This window comes from Photinus pyralis, unplaced genomic scaffold (assembly GCF_008802855.1).
Source record: "Photinus pyralis isolate 1611_PpyrPB1 unplaced genomic scaffold, Ppyr1.3 Ppyr1.4_LG9, whole genome shotgun sequence".
In the NCBI taxonomy this organism is placed as follows: Eukaryota; Metazoa; Arthropoda; class Insecta; order Coleoptera; family Lampyridae; genus Photinus; species Photinus pyralis.
Window position 1 is genome coordinate 16,297,382 of NW_022170878.1, and position 18,143 is coordinate 16,315,524.

General features: G+C 35.2%; 2 protein-coding genes across 2 annotated transcripts in view; one reads left to right on the plus strand and one right to left on the minus strand.

Annotated features, from left to right (window-relative positions):
* Positions 1-10,584: 10,584 nt before the first annotated feature.
* Positions 10,585-12,348, minus strand: LOC116181178. The gene is made up of 2 exons (XM_031501456.1): positions 11,535-12,348; positions 10,585-11,479 (listed from the first exon to the last, which is right to left on the minus strand). The coding sequence occupies exons 1-2, from the start codon at positions 12,172-12,174 to the stop codon at positions 10,755-10,757; spliced, it is 1,365 nt and encodes a 454-aa protein (XP_031357316.1). The 5' UTR covers positions 12,175-12,348; the 3' UTR covers positions 10,585-10,754.
* Positions 12,349-13,624: 1,276 nt separating this feature from the next.
* The window catches only part of LOC116180018 (luciferin 4-monooxygenase-like), a 10,805-nt gene continuing 6,286 nt past the window's right edge, over positions 13,625-18,143 (plus strand). The window contains exons 1-2 of the mRNA XM_031499839.1: positions 13,625-13,865; positions 13,926-14,443. Coding sequence (XP_031355699.1) covers positions 13,625-13,865; positions 13,926-14,443 — 759 coding nt within the window. The remainder of the gene's footprint in view (positions 13,866-13,925; positions 14,444-18,143) is intronic.

Here is an 18,143-nt window from a genome sequence, read left to right on the forward strand (position 1 = left end):
AAAAAATTTTATGTTTTATTCGTACAAAAAATGCGTTTTCGGGACTCGGAAGGTTGCTGGACTCCGCTAACGCGTCGTCCAGCAACTATCTTCCTCGTCCCGAAAACTGACATTTTTTGTACTAATGAAACAAATAACTATTTTATTATACCTGAATCACAATTTCTGTTTTAAACACTCAAATGCGTGCGAAAAAGGGCCTTTAAAACACACGTGCTTTAAAGTTGCTAAGTAACGATACTTCAAGTATGACTTTTGAAACTGTCATCTAGATGAAATAAAAACTCCTCTTAGGTCGCTTTCTGTAAATGCAGAACATTTCTTTGGCTTTTGTATCTATCCTTTGGTTGAAGCTTTCACAAACGCGCGTAATTTAGGGCATGCTTCCAAATCGGTTCCACTTTTTAATCGCAGCATTTCTTTAAAGTTTTGAATGAATGCACCAAAATATAGAAGATTTAAATACCTTTGACATTTCTTTCATATATGCCAGCATTATGGATGCATTTAATGCCCGTTTGCACCGACAAATTTAAGCGGAACTTAGCTTAAGCGTCCCTTAAAATCCATGGCAACCATTGTCTCAATAATCGTTGCCATGGATTTTAAGGGACGCTTAAGCTAAGCTTCGCTTAAATTTGTCGGTGCAAACGGGCATAAGACTGTATTCGTAAGTAACTTCCTATTCATCCACTTTATAATAGGGTTTACTGGAGTTGGATTTTACACCTACCAACGTTTGTTTAGATTTTACAACAATCGATTTAATGGGCGGTGTATTATCTTTTTCAACGGAAATCGTTTTATTCACAAAGACGACGATTTTTATAAGCAAACGTCAAGTGACATTTCCATGGCAATCGTGAAATTACCAACACCCAGCCCACTTAATTAGACATGTATTCGAGTATAACGTCAATATGACTTCATTGTATTTCCTATTTTTAAATTACACTGCAGGTATAATAAAAAATACTATAAGATACACGTGTATAATTGGTCTTTAAAGCACTTGCAACGTTAAAGGCACTCCGCTTTGCGTCGTGCCCTTAAACTCGTTGCGCGTGCTTTAAAGACTTGATTATACACTTGTATCTTAATATACTATTTTCATCCAAATTCAATAGTATATTGCATAATAAGTGTGCTAACAAGCCTATTTCGCACGAGTATTTTGCGACACGAGCGAGCGTAGCGAGCGAGTGTTGTAATAAAATCGAGTGCGTAATAGGCATTAGCACTCGAATTATGTACTATACTTTTTCTACGACTTGAATATAATTGATAAAAGATTGATAGGTTACGATTGATTTGGTTCTAAATATTCGAACTTCGAACTAAAAATTAGAACTGTCAAGTGTCAAATGTCATGGTCTATTTAAAAGGAATACAAAATACAAGGTAACCTCACTTATATTCCATGAATGCACGCCAGCGAGCAAGAATTTTATAAATACTTTTTACTTAGATTGGAAGTGTATTGCAGGGTTTTTACATCCCTATTCCTTACTGCAAATGTGAGTTTTATTTTAGCACCATAGATGCAATAGCCAATAGGATACAAGATACAAGTGTTGAAGTTGAAGATTACTACCTAACTAGCTCAGGTGGTGTTTGTGCTCTTTTTCATTACAGTTTTGAACGATTTCTATTGTTGCAGTTGACAATGTATTAGGTACCTAACTATCGATAATACTAAGGCCTTCAAAACGCTGCGTCTTTTAACGAGTTTTCCAGGGAAGGAAGCAGCGGACTACCCAGTGTTCTAAAGTGCATTATTCCGTGTTCCATGCAAGTCGTAATTGGCACCATCCATTAATTCTTGGAGTACTTATTGTAGTTTTCTAAAATACAAAATAGTAGTAACAGAGTTTGCTTAATTAACTAAACGCAGCTTCAAACCATTTTTGAGTAGCCCATTACGATTATGAAAAATAATTGGGCACGGCTAATAAATTACATACAGACTCCATTCTCATACAAATGGCAATGTTTAAACAAATTATAGGTAATTCTGTTCAAAGTAGTTTACAAAATGTGAAACATAACCTACAACAACAAAATCTGACGTTACTTCATTCATTAGGCAGGGCTGACAACCTACTAAATTAACATTTCGCGTTTGACCTTTAACCTGTTACGTAATATATATATATATTAAGTAACAGTTCTAATTTTCATTATGCAACCGTATGATATAATGAACGATTTAGATGTGCAGTACAGGGTGACATTTTGGGTATGTTTACGACATAGGAGTAGAAAAAATAATAAACTATTTTCATTGTTTTAATTTTATTGAGAATCCGCGAAATACCTACTAGTATACGTGAATTATATTTAGTGCGGTTTAAATGTTAATAATTCGATGTGCATCTGTTTAGGATCCACAAAAGAACTTTCCGTAGATAAAGATCTTCATATACCAACAAATACGAATCTAGACCTAGGGGAATTTTCAACAAAGATTTAGTAACACGTTGAGTGCCACAAGAAATTTTTGAAAATTTTTTATCGGGCCAAAAACTATTTTAAGCATTTTCGGATATGTTATGGCGGGTATAATGGCAAAAAGTTATAAATATCATGATACAGTGTGTAAAGCGATGGGGTATTATACAAGAGGGAATTCTTTTTAAATATTGATTTATGAAAAAAATTTATTCTTCATGATATTTTTTGCTTGCTTTGAAAGTACCAATAACGTTTCGATAATCTAAAATTTATTTATAAAAATTTGGAAAAATAATAAAATTAATTTTTTTTTATTGAAAGTTATCATTCTACATTATAATTAAGATAGAGTATTACTATCAAACCACAAACAATCCACGTTATTGGTACTTTCAAAGCAAGCAAAAAATATTATGAAGAATAATTTTTTTCATAAATCAATATTTAAAAAAAATTTCCTCTTGTATACCCCATCGCTTTACACACTGTACATTTGTTTATTTAAAAATAAAAATAATAAATTTAATAAAAACTGCTGCAACTACCGAGTGGTCCCTAGGGACCGCCGTGGCCCTATCAGATATGTTACGAGCGGCCCCCACGGACCGCTGCGGCGCTAAACGTGGTAAAGTTTCAGTTTTATTTTCGACCAGATTGAACAGTTCTGTGTTATTGGAAGTCAAGTTGTGGAAACTGTTCTAGGGCAAACAGCAATTAAAATAGTTTTTACCCCTCCGAAATTAAGATGAAATTTTGTTTTGATTCAGTACAAGATCCACGTCATCCATTCGTAGCGTAGCTTTAGAATTAAAAAAGTATTTTTTCAAAAATATCCAAATGCACCGCTTCATAGCGAATGTGAACGGCAGTATGTCTGGCGATAACAATGAACGTATATGCAAAGCGTATTCAATAGAGCACAGCCACAGCACATCAGAAATAGAGAGAAAATACTCCAAAGAAATATCCTGATAGCCAAAGCAGGTAGACACTAAGCCAAGTAAAAAGTAACGGCGTATCGAGAAAAATTTGCAAGCAACAAATATGATGGCCAGATCATCTCTGTTCTAATAATCACGCAGAGTTATTAGAGATATATTAAAGATAGTAATATGTAACGACAGTGAAGTTTCTAACAGGAAAAATTCTCGATTACAATACAGTCTTTTTTCATAGTCATATGTGCAGACGCACCTGAATCTGCAATCCACTCCATCCCGCAGTTGAACAACAAACCATAAGTTCCAACGAACGCATCACCAACAAATTCAGGTTTCATAGATACCAGATTCTCTGCTGAATGTGAAGAGTTTCCCGTAAACTTTTAAGTCGTGACGTCATTTTTAAAGACGAGTCAGTAAGAAACCAGCGGGCTGCAGCAGAGGATGTAGAAGTGTTATCAGTAGAAACTGAGGGAGAAATTGTACAATGGGAAATATCACGTAATACAAGCAATGAGCGAGGTGATGAAAGTACGAGGGAAATTCCAATTCAAGAGGAAGTTTCTACTGATATTAGTCAAGAGTTGCCAGTGGAAATGATGCAACCGTCTGCGTCTGAGGCGGAAGTAACTGAAATTCGAGGAGTTAGTCGCAGAGAAATTAAGAAGCCTGGGTATCTGGACGACTATATACTTCTGGCAGAATGCTCAACAGTTGAAAACTTTAATGGAGCAGTGAACAGACCATGCAAGAAGAAATGAACTCCTTGAATGAAAACCACACGTGGGATTCAGTTGATTTGCCGTATGGTAAGAAAGTAAGTAAAGTAAGGAAGAAAGTTGGAAGTTGCTCAAGTATTGCGTCATATGAAAAACAGCATCAAAAGCATTTTGATGTAAAAACTGTTTTGCTAAATGGTAAACTTCAGGAGGAAGTATATATGAAACAACCAGAGGGTTTTGAAGATGAAACAAACAGAGTTTGTAAGTTAAACAAAAGTGTATACGATCTTAAACAATCCCCTCGTCGTTGGAATAAGCACCATTTCACCAGAGAAAAGTATAAAGCGGATAAAATCACAATCAAACATGTTGATGGAGCAAGGCAAGTAGCAGATATTGTTACAAAATATTTACAGCGAGTAAAATTTAAAGAACTGCGTAAGATGCTTGGATTAGTCGTGTATGGTGATTGTATTGAGAGGAAGTGTTGAAAATATAATACAACATCATAATGACATTGAAAAACAGTGTGTAGCGTAGCTATGGTAAATGTTGTAGTTACAATAATAATTGAGAATTTTTATTACTATCTTTAATATATCTTTAATAACTCTGCGTGATTATTACAACAGACTGTTTTTAACTGCACAAGTGATACCTGTGTGTGAGCGCGAAGCGTGGAAATTTATTTGCATCGTTTGTCATAAATGGAAAAACGACGGGAAATGGATTTCAAAACACATGTTGAAAAACTTGAGGGAGCTAGTAATTGGTCCAAGTGGAGAGGACAGATTGAATTGTTGGTTGGTTGATGTGGTAGATGGTACTCTTTCTGAGCCCGTTGCACCAGAAGCAGGAGCTTCAGCTGATGTACTTAGTGTCCACGAGAAGGAATTAAAAAAATTCGAGAAAGCAGATGCATTGGCACAACTTATTTTAGTCACGTCAATGAATGATGCCAATATTGATCTGACAGCTACATGTCGGACCGTGGGAAAAACTAACTTCAGTGTATGAACAGAGTTCAGGTTAACGAGTTGATAGATTGATGGAAAATTTCTTTACATGTGAAAAGGATTCTTCGGAAAACATCACAACGCATATAGCTCGATTGCAGCGTAATTTCAGCGAATTAAATGATGAACTTAGGAAATGAGTGAAAACTGAATTACCTGATTTGCTCTTAATGAGTCGTGTAATGTCTACATTGCCTCCTGACTATTTTGAGTTTAAGAGCGTGTGGGAGTCGGTTCCTTTAGTGGATCGTACGTTGAATAAACATACAGAAAGGCTTCGACTGATCGAAATGAGGTTACCTGAAAAGAAAAACAATTCTACAGCATTAGTTGTTAAATCCGGAATTAACAAACACAGTGGAATTCGTTGTGGAAAAGAAAAAGTGGCGAAAGAGAACTTGAGGAGATGTTTCAAGTGCAATAAGGTTGGCCCTTTTGCCAAAAATTGTCCAGGGAAGTTTACGGGAAACTCTTCACATTCAGCAGAGAATCTGGTATCTATGAAATCTGAATTTGTTGGTGGTGCGTTCGTTGGAACTTCTGGTTTGTTGTTCAACTGCGGGATGGAGTGGATTGCAGATTCAGGTGCGTCTGCACATATGACTATGCAAAAAGACTGTATTGTTGATTATACATCTTTTCGTGAACCAAAATCAGTTCAAATTGGAAACGGGGAGGTCATATATGCTTACGGTTGTGGACGTGTGAATGTTGAAATGAGGGTAAATGGTGTTTGGGAACGAAATTATTTAAAAGACGTTTGGTATGTTCCATGACATTGGTAAAAACTTATTCTCAATTGGGGAAACTGTGAAAAAGGGTTTCGAGTTTAAGGTAAATGGAAATATATGTGAACTTTCGAAAGGCAATGTGGTGCGTCTAATTGGTAAAAGAGCTATAAACCGGTTGTATGAAATAGAAATGCGAGTGTGTAAACCGGAAGGTGATGCTGACGTGTTAATTGCTTCAAAGACAGACACCCTTCAGGTGTGGCATGAAAGATTATGTCACCAAAGTAAACACCATGTTAAGAATTTTTTAGAATTTCTGTGGAAATGGATCAGGAATTCTGTGAAGCTTGTGTCGTTGATAAACAACACCGGAAGAGATTTGGTACTAGAACACTGAGAGCTACAGTTCCGGGAGAGAGAATACATGCTGACGTCTGTGGTCCCATGCAAGTACAGTCCATTGGTGGTGCCAGATATTTTGTATGTTTCAAGGACGATTTTACAAAGTTCAGGCGGGTATTCTCCATGCAAGCTAAATCGGAAGTTTTCGAGTGTCTCGAGACATTTGTAAATGAGGCAAGCACAGCGGGACATCGGATAAAACAGCTGTTATGCGACGGTGGTAAGGAATTTGATAATATCAAATTAGAGTCTTTTTGAGGTTAAAAGGAATCAATCATCGTGTTGCGATGCCCTATACACCACAACAGAACGGCGCGGCGGAACGTGAGAATCGCACCTCAGTTGAGAGCGCAAGGACCATGATACATTAAAAGGGTTGCCAATTATGCTGTGGGCGGAAGCTGTCAACACAGCATGTTACATATTACTATTATTATTACAACAATCTCTGAAAGAAATAAGTACAGGGAATGTGTATGCAGAAAAGAAAAGGAGATCACGACCTCTAGTGGCGAACCAAAGAACTAAGGAAATATCAAATCTACTATTGAAATAACTGACATCTAAACTAAACGGGTTTACAAAGGAAATACCTAGACAGAGGGGTAAAAAAATTATTGAGTATATCGGTTATGAAGAGTCGCTGGAAAATATTTTCAAGTTCTAAAAATGTCCACCAGAGGGCGTAACTGCCATCTTAAATTTTTAAATTGCATTTTCTTTAAATTTCGTACAATAAACTAAACATTTTTTTTTCACATTTTTAAGGAGAACCAGTTTATCTTTCATTTTCGTTAAAACAAAAACTCAGATATTTCAAAAACAAAGATGGTGTGGCACGTTTAATTGTTTTTGCAATAACCTGCTTTAACTTCTTAACCGTTTGACCGATTGTAACAAATTTCGTATCGTTGAAAAGAGCATTCCTTGGGCAACGAGAATCAACCAAAATATAGCTAATTTAGTTGAAACCTTCTCCGCCAGGGGGCTAATTTTGACACTATGCTCCAAAATCCTAAAAAAATCAAATGGAATGATATGATCTTATCTTTATGAAAAAGTAGCCAAATAACACCCAAAGAGGCCAGTGAAAACCGTTTTTCAAAATCTCGTTCCTAACCTCAAATATTTGGAAAAAGACATAATAATAATAATAATAAGCCATTTATTGGACATACTTCCACCTCAATAATATATAATTACAAAACAAGAAAACAATTTTAAAAAAAAGAAGAAAAGGAGTCTCCAAAGGGACGAAGTTCAGTCTTGCCAAAATTAGGCGACTGTTCTACCACTTAATCCCAAGATGAGAGTAAATTACTGTCTGCTAATTAGGAAATGGCGTACATGTAGCTTAAAATGATCAGAGGCTGAGGTTTTAAACGAATCAGGTAACTGATTATAATACTTCGCAATATTATATGAAAAAGATCGCTTGTATAGCTGCGATTTATGGTTAGGTATAATGAGTACACTTTTATTTCTTAAACAGAAATCATGAAGTTGTGATGAGAACTGTATTTTATTATAGAGATACGAGGGAGTTTTGGTAGTAATTATCTGGTGATATAAACATGCTGCATGTAGCCTTCTTCTGTTATACATGTTCAACCAATTCGTTTCCAACATTACGAATGCCAAAAATTAACCGTAAGCAAGAATTTTGTATTTTTTGAATCCTTTTTTCGGTAGCACTATCAAGACAGGGCCCATACACAGCATCACAGAAATTAAATTGGGACAAAACTAGCGATTCACAAAGAAGCATTTTAGTTTTACTGTTTAAAAAGTTTCTTTGGTTATAAATTAGTTTAAGATTACAAATAGCTTTCTTTATGCACAAGGAAATGTGATCTGAAAATCTTAACTTAGAGTCGATCATCAATCCAAGATTTTTAGCGACATCCGAAATCTGAATATTGACACCTTTAACAACAATTGCATTTGAAATACGGCTAGCTACTCTTTGTTTAATTTTGTCTTTCCCAAAAAGCAAGACTGTAGTTTTGTTAGGATTGATGTTTAACCCGTGCGATTTGGAAAATTCAACTAAACACTCCACATCTTTATTAATAGCATAGATTGCAGTGCCAATATCATTTTCGTGAAATGTGTGATGCAGTTGGGTGTCATCCGCGTATAAATTATATCTGCATTGTCGTAAACAACTACCGAAATTACATGTATATATAGTATACAACAAGGGACCAAGAATTGATCCTTGGGGTAATGGGAAGAAACATGGATGTAGCATTATTTAAAATAACTCTTTGCTGACGACAATGTAGGTAATTACCAATAAGTGCGATGGCCGCAGTATCCAATCCAACAAAATGCAAAATTGCTACAAGAGTGCGATGACTGATGGTGTCGAATGCTTTGGAGTAGTCTAACATTACTAGAGCGGTTAACATACCCTTATCAGTGGCAGCCAGGATATCGTCAGTAATGTTAAGCAATGCTGTGGTGCAGCTATAACCTTTCCTAAATCCTGATTGTCCATCTGGGAGAATATGGTACCTATTAAGATGTGAAGTAATTTGCTGTGCCACAATCTTTTCAAAAACTTTAGACAATACCGGCAGGATGCTAATGGGTCGTAGATCTTTAAATTCTTGTGGATTATTAATTTTAGGGTCGTAGATCTTTAAATTCTTGTGGATTATTAATTTTAGGTAGGGGAATAACGTTAGCACATTTCCAGATATCTGGACACACGCTATTTTTTAGACAGGAATTTATAATGTGGGTCATAAAAGGAGCAGCAAATGGACAGCACAATATCAGCATTCTAACACCAATACCATCACACCCCACAGCATTAGTTTTGATACTCATTAAGTATTTGAGCACCTCTGTTTCCTATTAAGATCAGAGCAATCGGTTTGAATAAAATAATTGAGAGATTATCAAGTTGTAATTTTCAAGTCAAATAAAATATTCTTCCTTCGTATTCAATTTTATAGAATCTCATTGGAATTTGGATCAAATATATTAGGTTATGGGCGAAAGCAACAATAATAATATTGGGATCCAGCAGTTTAACGGCTGCAATTTTGATGAGTGGCAATTCAGGGTCAAGGTTCATATGGACTCCCTGAATTTAGTGGACGTTTTAACGGGCGATCCACCCACTGAAGGAAAAGATAGGAGTGACTTCTTGAAAAGAGATAAGAAAGCGAAGGACCGTCTGGTCAGTCTCATAAATAATGAGTGCTTGTCATATGTACGTGACAGACTGCTAAAGAAATGTGGGAAAGTCTCCACTCGATGTTTGCAAAAAAGTCTGCTGTTAATCAATTGTTAGTAAGGAAGCAATTAGCGAGACTTAGAATGGGTGATGATGACAAAGTTACGTCTCATTTGGTCAATTTTGAAAACTTGATTCGAAAGCTGAAAAGTAGTGGTGCTGAAATGGAAGAAACCGATTTATTAGCTCAATTTTTCTTAACGTTACCTGAGAAATATGACCCATTAATAACAGCGTTGCAAAATTTGGATAAACTAACATTCAGTATAGTTAAGGAGAGACTACTGTTAGAGGAAACCCGTTTTGCTGAGCGCCATGAGGATGAACCGCAACAAAAAACAGCGTTTGCAGGAAAGAAGAAGTACTGGAAACGTTCTCAAAGGAATACTAAATTCCATGGAAAGTGTTACAAATGCAATAAAATTGGTCATAAAGCTATGGATTGCAGGGTAGGTGAAGCGAGGAGTGCTACTAGTGGTCATTATTCTAACAGTATTTGTTTCATGGCCGATTCAAATCGAGAATTTGTGGAGAAAGGAAACCGCACCATTGTAAACTCGGAATTTTACAGTCGTGTAATGACGTCATTTTCGTGGGAAAAAACGTATGTCCTATTAAATTTATTTGTTGCTAAGTAACTGACTACTGTTGTCTAATTACCTGTATGACTTTTACTATACAGTGGTGTACATAATATTTTAGCATTTTTTGATAATAATTAAGTCAATTTCCACAAGAAATCTATAGGTCTTAATAAAAGAAGAAGTCGTAATTAACTGACTGACTGACTGAGATATCAATGCACAGCCTAAACGACTGAAGATATCGAAAATAAATTTTTAACATGTTAAAAAATGCGAATAGTTCATATTTTTTGCGAGCGAAACCGCGATGGATAAAATGTTAGTATTTCAAAAAAAGGTCATTTACTCACTAATTATTTTAATAACTTGCTCAACTAACATATAAGTAATATTAACATATTTTTGTTTTTAAATAAATAAAGATTAACAAAACGAAAATCACAGAATATTATTTAGGAATCAATACTCCCGAAAAGACCCAAAAAATAATTAGCAGAGGAGTACATAAAAATTCAAAGAACCACTATCGAAACCACATCTACACAAGAAAAAATTGCACTACCTTGATGAATAGTTGGAAAATCAAAATCGTAAAACAAAAATATACCAATGCCAATTTATTGCGATTGTAATGGTCACAGTATTAGAAGAAAATTAGTCGCCCTCGTCCGTATCGTCAGAGTCAAAATCAAAGTATTCGTCGTCAGTAAGGTCGTTATCTGCGTCTGTAGTGATAACAAGAGGTGGGATGTCAGAAGCATCACAAACTTGTACTGCTCCCCAAGCCTCTTGTATTACTTTGTCCATATGGTTTACGTATTTCTCCCAATTATCCCTAGAAATCTCCCCGATAACCCTTTCCCATGTTGCCAAAACCTCTTGTGGTGATCCCTTAAAATTTGCAATGTACTGATCGTATTTTTGTTTACACTGAGACCACACCATTTCAATCGCATTAAATTGGCAGTGGTATGGCGGTAACCGTAAAATTTTATGTCCTAAAGGCTTAACATATTCATCAAGGTAGTACTTTTTCTCTTTGGGGCAGTTTGCGCTGACAATGCTCCATATTTGATCCTTCATTGCCTTTTCTGGATAGCCGATATTTTTTTTCCCTAACCATTCTATCATTCTTTGTTTTGTCCATGATTTGGTGGGAATTTTCTCTAAAAGGCCAGAATGGTAGCTTGCGTTGTCCATAATAATTAAAGATTTTTCAGGAAGATTTGGCACCAGTTGAGTCTTGAACCAATTTTCAAAATTACCCCTGTTCATATTATCATGATAGTCCCCTGTTTTTTTTCCACTTTTAAAAATCAAACTTGCCCCACCAATAAAGCCATCGTTCGTCCCAGCGTGGACAATAATGTATCGATGACCTAAAGAATATCTCTTTTAATAATATTGAAAAGGTATTATAATATCTTATTTTACCTTCATTGGGTTTAATTGATTCCGTGTGCTTAGTATCATCTTGCCAGCTGTTTCGAAATGATCCCTTACTAAATATCCAGGTTTCATCCATAAAAACCGGAGTATAACCCTCATGTCCCAAATTTTTGTTTTCAATGTACTCCCTTAAGAATTTTATTCGTTTGTGGACAATATCCGGTAAATCCATAAGATATTTTCTGTTATTGGACTTCTTCCATTTAAAACCCATACTTTTGATCCACTTTCTCAATGAATCAATGGAAAATTGAAAATATTCGTTTTGCTCCAGAAATTTTTGTCTAATAGTTGCCAGTGTAACATATTCCTTTTGGGAGTACATATAATAGATTGTATCCCGAATTTTATTCTTCAAATATTCTGTGATTTTCGTCTTGTTAATCTTTTGCTTGGTAGAGACATTAGATGCGTAATCTTTGTCGGATTTTACACCATTTTTTCTCAAATTTGAAATGGTTGTTGGGCTGACTTTCGTTGCTTGTGCAGTTCGCTGTATAACATTGTTGATGTCTAGTGGTATGCCATTCCGAACTTGTTCCTGTTCAATTTGAAAGAAAGCCAACACATTTAGAATTATTAACTGTGTTTGTTCGTTAAATCGATGAGGGTTTTTTGGCGGCATGTTTTGACGCTTTGGCGTTTTCAAAACTTCAAAACTGACAATCACTTGACAAGCATTTCAGGTAAAATTTAGCCACGACAACAACATTTCGGCAAAATTTTTTGTCATTGTCATTTTACATTAGTTAAACAAGGATAGACAAAAATGACGTCATTACAAGACTGTAAAATTCCGAGTATATTTAAGTTAGATTCAGGAGCGAGTGATCACTTGGCAAATGAGAAGTGGTACTTTGCCAATATGAAACAGCTGAGGAAACCAATCACAATATGTATTGCAAAGGAAAATGAATCACTGATCTCCACGCACTCCGGAGAAGTAAATGGAATGAGCAATAAGGGCATTGAAGTTTGTATGCGGGATGTACTGTACGTTCCAGATCTACGTGATAATTTGCTGTCGGTTAGAAAATTGACTAAAGCAGGTTTAAATGTGGTATTTGAGAAGAGTGAGGCAATAATTTTGAAAAATGGACAAGTTGTTGCGACTGCGTGCTTAAATGGCGAACTCTATGAATTGGAAATTGATTTAGTGAGCAGTAGCGCCTTTGTTAGTACTAATAGTAAATTTGATTTGTGGCATAAACGTTTGGGTCATATTGGTAAAGATAACATGTTGAAATTAGTTAAAGAAGGTTCATTGGAAAATATGCAAGAAAAAGAGTCTGGACTATGTAAAATTTGTATCAAAGGTAAACTGACACGTAGTCCATTCAATCATACAAGAGAAAGAGCTAAACAGCCATTGGAGTTAATTCATTCAGATGTGTGTGGACCGATTAACCCAGTTGCTTGGAATGGTTCAAGATATTTTGTTTCCTTCATAGATGATTTTACACATTTTGCAAATATTTACTTGATTAAAAAGAAATCAGAAGTATTTGATGCTATGAAAGAATATGAAGCAATGGCTACAGCTAAATTTATACTGCCTATTTCAAAATTAAGAACAGATCAAGGTGGAGAGTACTTGTCTAAGGAACAGGATAAATGGTATAAAATGAAAGGAATTCAAATACACACAACGGTTGCATATTCGCCTCAGCAGAATGGAGTGGCAGAACAGTTTAATAGAACTCTCACTGAAAAAATTAGAATGATGTTGATGGAATCCCAAATGTCGAAAAGACTGTGGTGTGAAGCTGCTTTAACTGGAGTATATTTGATCAACCGAAGTCCTACTGCTGCACTGAATGACAACAAGACACCGGCTGAAAAATGGTATGACCATTCACCAGATTTAAATAAGCTGAGGGTGTTTGGGTGCAAAGCATTTGCTTGGATTCCTGATCAGCTGAGAAGAAAACTGTCTTCAAAATGCAGGGAATCAGTTATGATTGGCTATGCTCCTAATGGGTATAGATTGTGGGATATAGAAAAACAGCGAGTTTTTACTGCACGTGATGTCAAGTTTGATGAAGAAAGTTTTCCGTTTGAGAAAAGTCGTGAAAATGCTCATACCTATACAAAAACCAAGGAAAACATATTTCAAAGATCTCGAGCAAGAGGGGGAAAATGGTTTTGTCGAGAATGTTGATGTAATTGAAGATGTCTCGGAAAATTCAATTATTGAAAATCAACAAGAAACAACCGAAGAAGAAAATGAGTCTAATGCTGAGGCGCTCCCTTCCCCAAATAATCAATGTGACGAAATGCACTTGAGGCGGAGCGATAGGGAGCGCAAGAGACCGAGTAAGTTGAAAAATTTCTTTACTACTTATAGAGCAAGTACTGCTGGTAATGTTCTTCCAGATGTTCCGGAATGTTATGGAGATATTTTTGGAAGAGAAGATAAAGATTTGTGGATCAAAGCAGTTGAAGATGAACTCACATCAAAGGAGAAGAACAAAGTATGGAAGATTGTCGAAAAGCCCGGTTTAAAAAAAATTATGGAGTCAAGATGGATTTTTTCTATAAAATATGATGAAAATGGTGTTGCAAAGAAGCATAAGGGAAGACTAGTTATAAAAGGATATTTACAGAACCATGTCTTCGACTATTTTGAAACTTATGCACCAGTTGCGAAACTCACTACAATTCGAGTTTTGTTAGCTGTTGGTATTCGTCTTGGATATTTTTTTCAACAGCTGGATGTGAAAACAGCCTTTTTGCATGGAGATCTAAAAGAAGAGATCTACATGACCATACCTGATGGTGTTACAAATGAAGAAAACAAAGTGTGCAAGTTAATCAAATCACTCTACGGTTTAAAACAAGCTCCTAGATGTTGGAATGAAAAGTTGAATAGTTATCTTTTGCAAATTGGATTTGTAAGGTCAAAACATGATTATTGTCTTTATACACGCAATGAAAATGGTCAACATATTTTTTTGGTCCTCTACGTAGATGATTTGCTTTTGGTTGGAAAAACACTTTCAGATATGGAAAATGTGAAGAAGTTATTGTCTGAACAATTTTCAATGTCAGATTGCGGAGAGTTGAAAAAATTCCTGGGTATGAAGATTGAGATTGGTTCAGATTACATAAACTTATCTCAGCCCCACCATATTGAAAAGATTTTGAAGAACTTTGGTTTACAGGATTGCAACGCAGTGAAGACTCCTATGGAGAAAGGATTAAAGTTGCCTTGTACAAATTCTGACGACAATAACAACAGGAAATCATATCAAGAGTTGCTGGGTAGTTTGATGTATTTGATGTTATGTGTTCGTCCTGATATTTGTTTCCCTATCAGTTATCTTGGTAGATTTCAACAGCACCCTATAGAAGAGCGTTGCCAATCATTGAAGAGAGTTGTTCGTTATTTAAAAGGAACCAAGAAAATGGCACTAAGATTTTCTGTTAATAGTAACATTCCACTTGTGGGTTATGCGGATGCTGACTAGGCTGGAGATACTGCAGATCGAAAATCGACAAGTGGTTTCGTCTTTAAAGTTTTTGGATGCACTGTTTCCTGGTCTAGTCAAAAACAATCTACAGTAGCAATATCTTCTAGTGAAGCAGAATATGTAGCATTAAGTGCTGATGTAACTCAGTTTGAGAAGTTAATTTGCAAGATTGGATTAGTCGATTGAGAGGGGGTATTAAGATCAGAGCAATCGGTTTGAATAAAATAATTGAGATATTGTCAAGTTGTAATTTTCAAGTCAAATAAAATATTCTTCCTTCGTATTCAATTTATAGAATCTCATTGGAATTTGGATCAAATATAATATTTCCGACACACTTGAAAATTTTAGTTTGGATGTAATGTTGCACTTAAGAACCCCATTATAAAAATTTGTGAGCCCGACATCATCATTTGCACTGTATGTGCTAAGGAAATTTGAATTTATTTGATTAACGTCTTGTAGATGAGAAGGTAAATGCTTTGTTTTAGCTCTGCTGTAAATGTCTAATTTTTTTAGTTCTTTCTATAAATTTCTAGAGGAAGTATTACGAAGCTTGTATTCCAGATACGCTTTTTTATCTTGCTTAATTGCAAAAGATGTATAGCTACGTAACGTTTTGTAATATTCCCAGTGGGCTGCTTTGTGTGTACGTTTAAATTTCCTATATGCTTTGTCTCTTAGTCCCATCATAAATTTGACGTTATTTGTAAGCCAAAGGGCATATGGTTTAGAAATTTTTATAGTTTTTATAAAGGTATGCCTATTAAACAGGGAGAGAATGGACTCGTTAAGAAACTCAATTTTATCGTTAATATCATGCATTTCGTAAATCATGTGTCAGTTAATAGATTCTAGATCATTTTGGAAATCATTGAGATCAAAATATTCAAAACTGCGGTAAGTATAGAAAGTATTGTATTTATTTAAATTGTCATGTAAGCGATAATCGCAGTATATCAATGAGTGATCGGAAACATGATGCATATCGACAACGCCACAATGCACTAATTTTGAGCTATCAGATTGATTATTATGTACTAAAATTAAGTCTATTAGCGAAGCTGAATCTCGAGTAATTCTTGTGGGTTCTGATATAATTTGCGTCAAACCAAGGGCATCAATCATCACATTAAATTGTACACACTGCACATCATTAAATTTTAGGAGGTCTATGTTGAAATCTCCTAGGCAGAGGAGTTCATCGGTACTGGGCAAAAGAGCAGTGAGAGAATCCTCCAACACTGATAAAAATTCAGCGCAGCTAAATTCCTGTCTCCTATATATGTAGGTACATATAGCTCCAATTGATAGTGTTAACCCATTTATTTTAATTTTGACCCAAATTTGTTCTATAGCTGCACATGTGGCTGCAACATTTATAACCGAAAAAGTAATATCATTTCTGATGTACATACCAACTCCTCCACCTCTTGTGCTAGTGACTCTATCTTTTCTAATAAATTTATATCCCTGTATTTGTACTGCATAATCCAAAATATTAGGCGACAACCACGATTCGCTTACCGCCACCACATCATAATTTGCAGTCAGTACGTGGTCTTTAAAATCAGAAAAATTATTTAACAATGACTGTACATTTAAGTGTGATATCTTTAGAATACTAGACATTTAACTGAAAGAAAAAATAATATACAAAAGTAAAATAACTGTAGATACACATACATAATCTTTAACCTCATAAAATGTGAGAAAATATGGTAATATAAAATCATCAAAAATATGTTGTTAACATGGTTTTGGTACTTAAGTAAATAAAATCTAATTAAAATTAAAAAGAAAAAAGTTATATACATCTTAGTGAACATCATTAAAGTCTATTTCAGATTTAATGACAAATATCTTGCTGTTGTCCACTTTACGCATAGCAATTTGTCCGTTACGTACCCAAACATACTTAATATTGTTCCGTTTTGCATATTCTCTTGCTTTAGCAAACAACACGCGATTCGTGAAAGTTAAGGACTCATTAATAAATATGCTACTATTAGGGTTAACTGGTGGAAGTCTAGAATACATTTCGCCCAGATCGCTCACTTGTATGTTGCGTTTTACTTTCTTGCGGGCTAAAAGTTCATCTTTATCCAATCTGCTGACAAATTTGACAATGATAGCTCTCGGTTCATTCGGTTTATTAGGATTCTTGGATAACCTATGACACGCGTCTATCATACTTTTATTTACAGATAACCCAACCGCCTGGCCCACAGCAGTAACGACGTTAACAATATTTTCATTCTGGATTTCCGGTACACCTTTAATTTCGACACAGTTTTTGCGCGAGTACTGCTCAACTTCGTTTAACCTCACTCATAAATCGTTGTTTTCTTTAACCAGGTTTTTATTTACATTTTCCAGTGCTTCAATTTTGCTCAAACATTATTCGATCCTTGCATCTTGTGCTTTGAACAGCTCAACATTATAGTCTATTTTTTCATGACATGAATCCAATGATTTGGCAAACGAATCCTGATTATTCTTTAAGGAGATCATAAGATTATATAGTTGGTCCAATGTAACAGGATGAATTGGGGTGTCTAACTCAGGATCAGATGGAAGCATGGACTTTTTGGTTACACATCCAGTAGCGCAGGCGTTGCATTTCCATGTTTTGTCGCTATTACTTGAAACAAGTTTCCGAAATTCCTCAATTTCAATATCGACGCACGCAATATGAAAGAACTCCCGACAAGTGCTGCACATAATGGAGTCTTCATATCGGCCAACTTTCTTAACACAACTAACACACACAATACCGCGATTTGTTAGTGACATTTCTTAATTATATGATAATGAAGTAAGTTATAAACACAAATTACTTTTATAAATACACCTATAATAATTGTTAAGAGCGATAAGTAACACGTCCGCACCATTCCAAGTCTAAATCTACTCTGATTAACATTAACATTAATGATTAACATTAACATTAACTAATTAATTAATAAAAATGCTTAAATTGATTCTTATTTGACGTATTTCCGGTATTTGTCGATGGCGCGAAAGATTGTTTGGAAAAGGACCATACACTTTTAGGTAAGCCTTGGAAAATTAAACAAATGAAACACGATGTATTATAAAATAATAACAGCTGTAATTT

Excerpts from the sequence above, each read along its gene's own strand:
- LOC116181178 (XM_031501456.1), bottom strand. The coding sequence starts at position 12,174 with ATGCCGCCAAAAAACCCTCATCGATTTAACGAACAAACACAGTTAATA. Across the intron at positions 11,480-11,534 it reads ATCAATTAAACCCAATGAAG|GTCATCGATACATTATTGTC; the intron begins GTAAAATAAGAT and ends GATATTCTTTAG.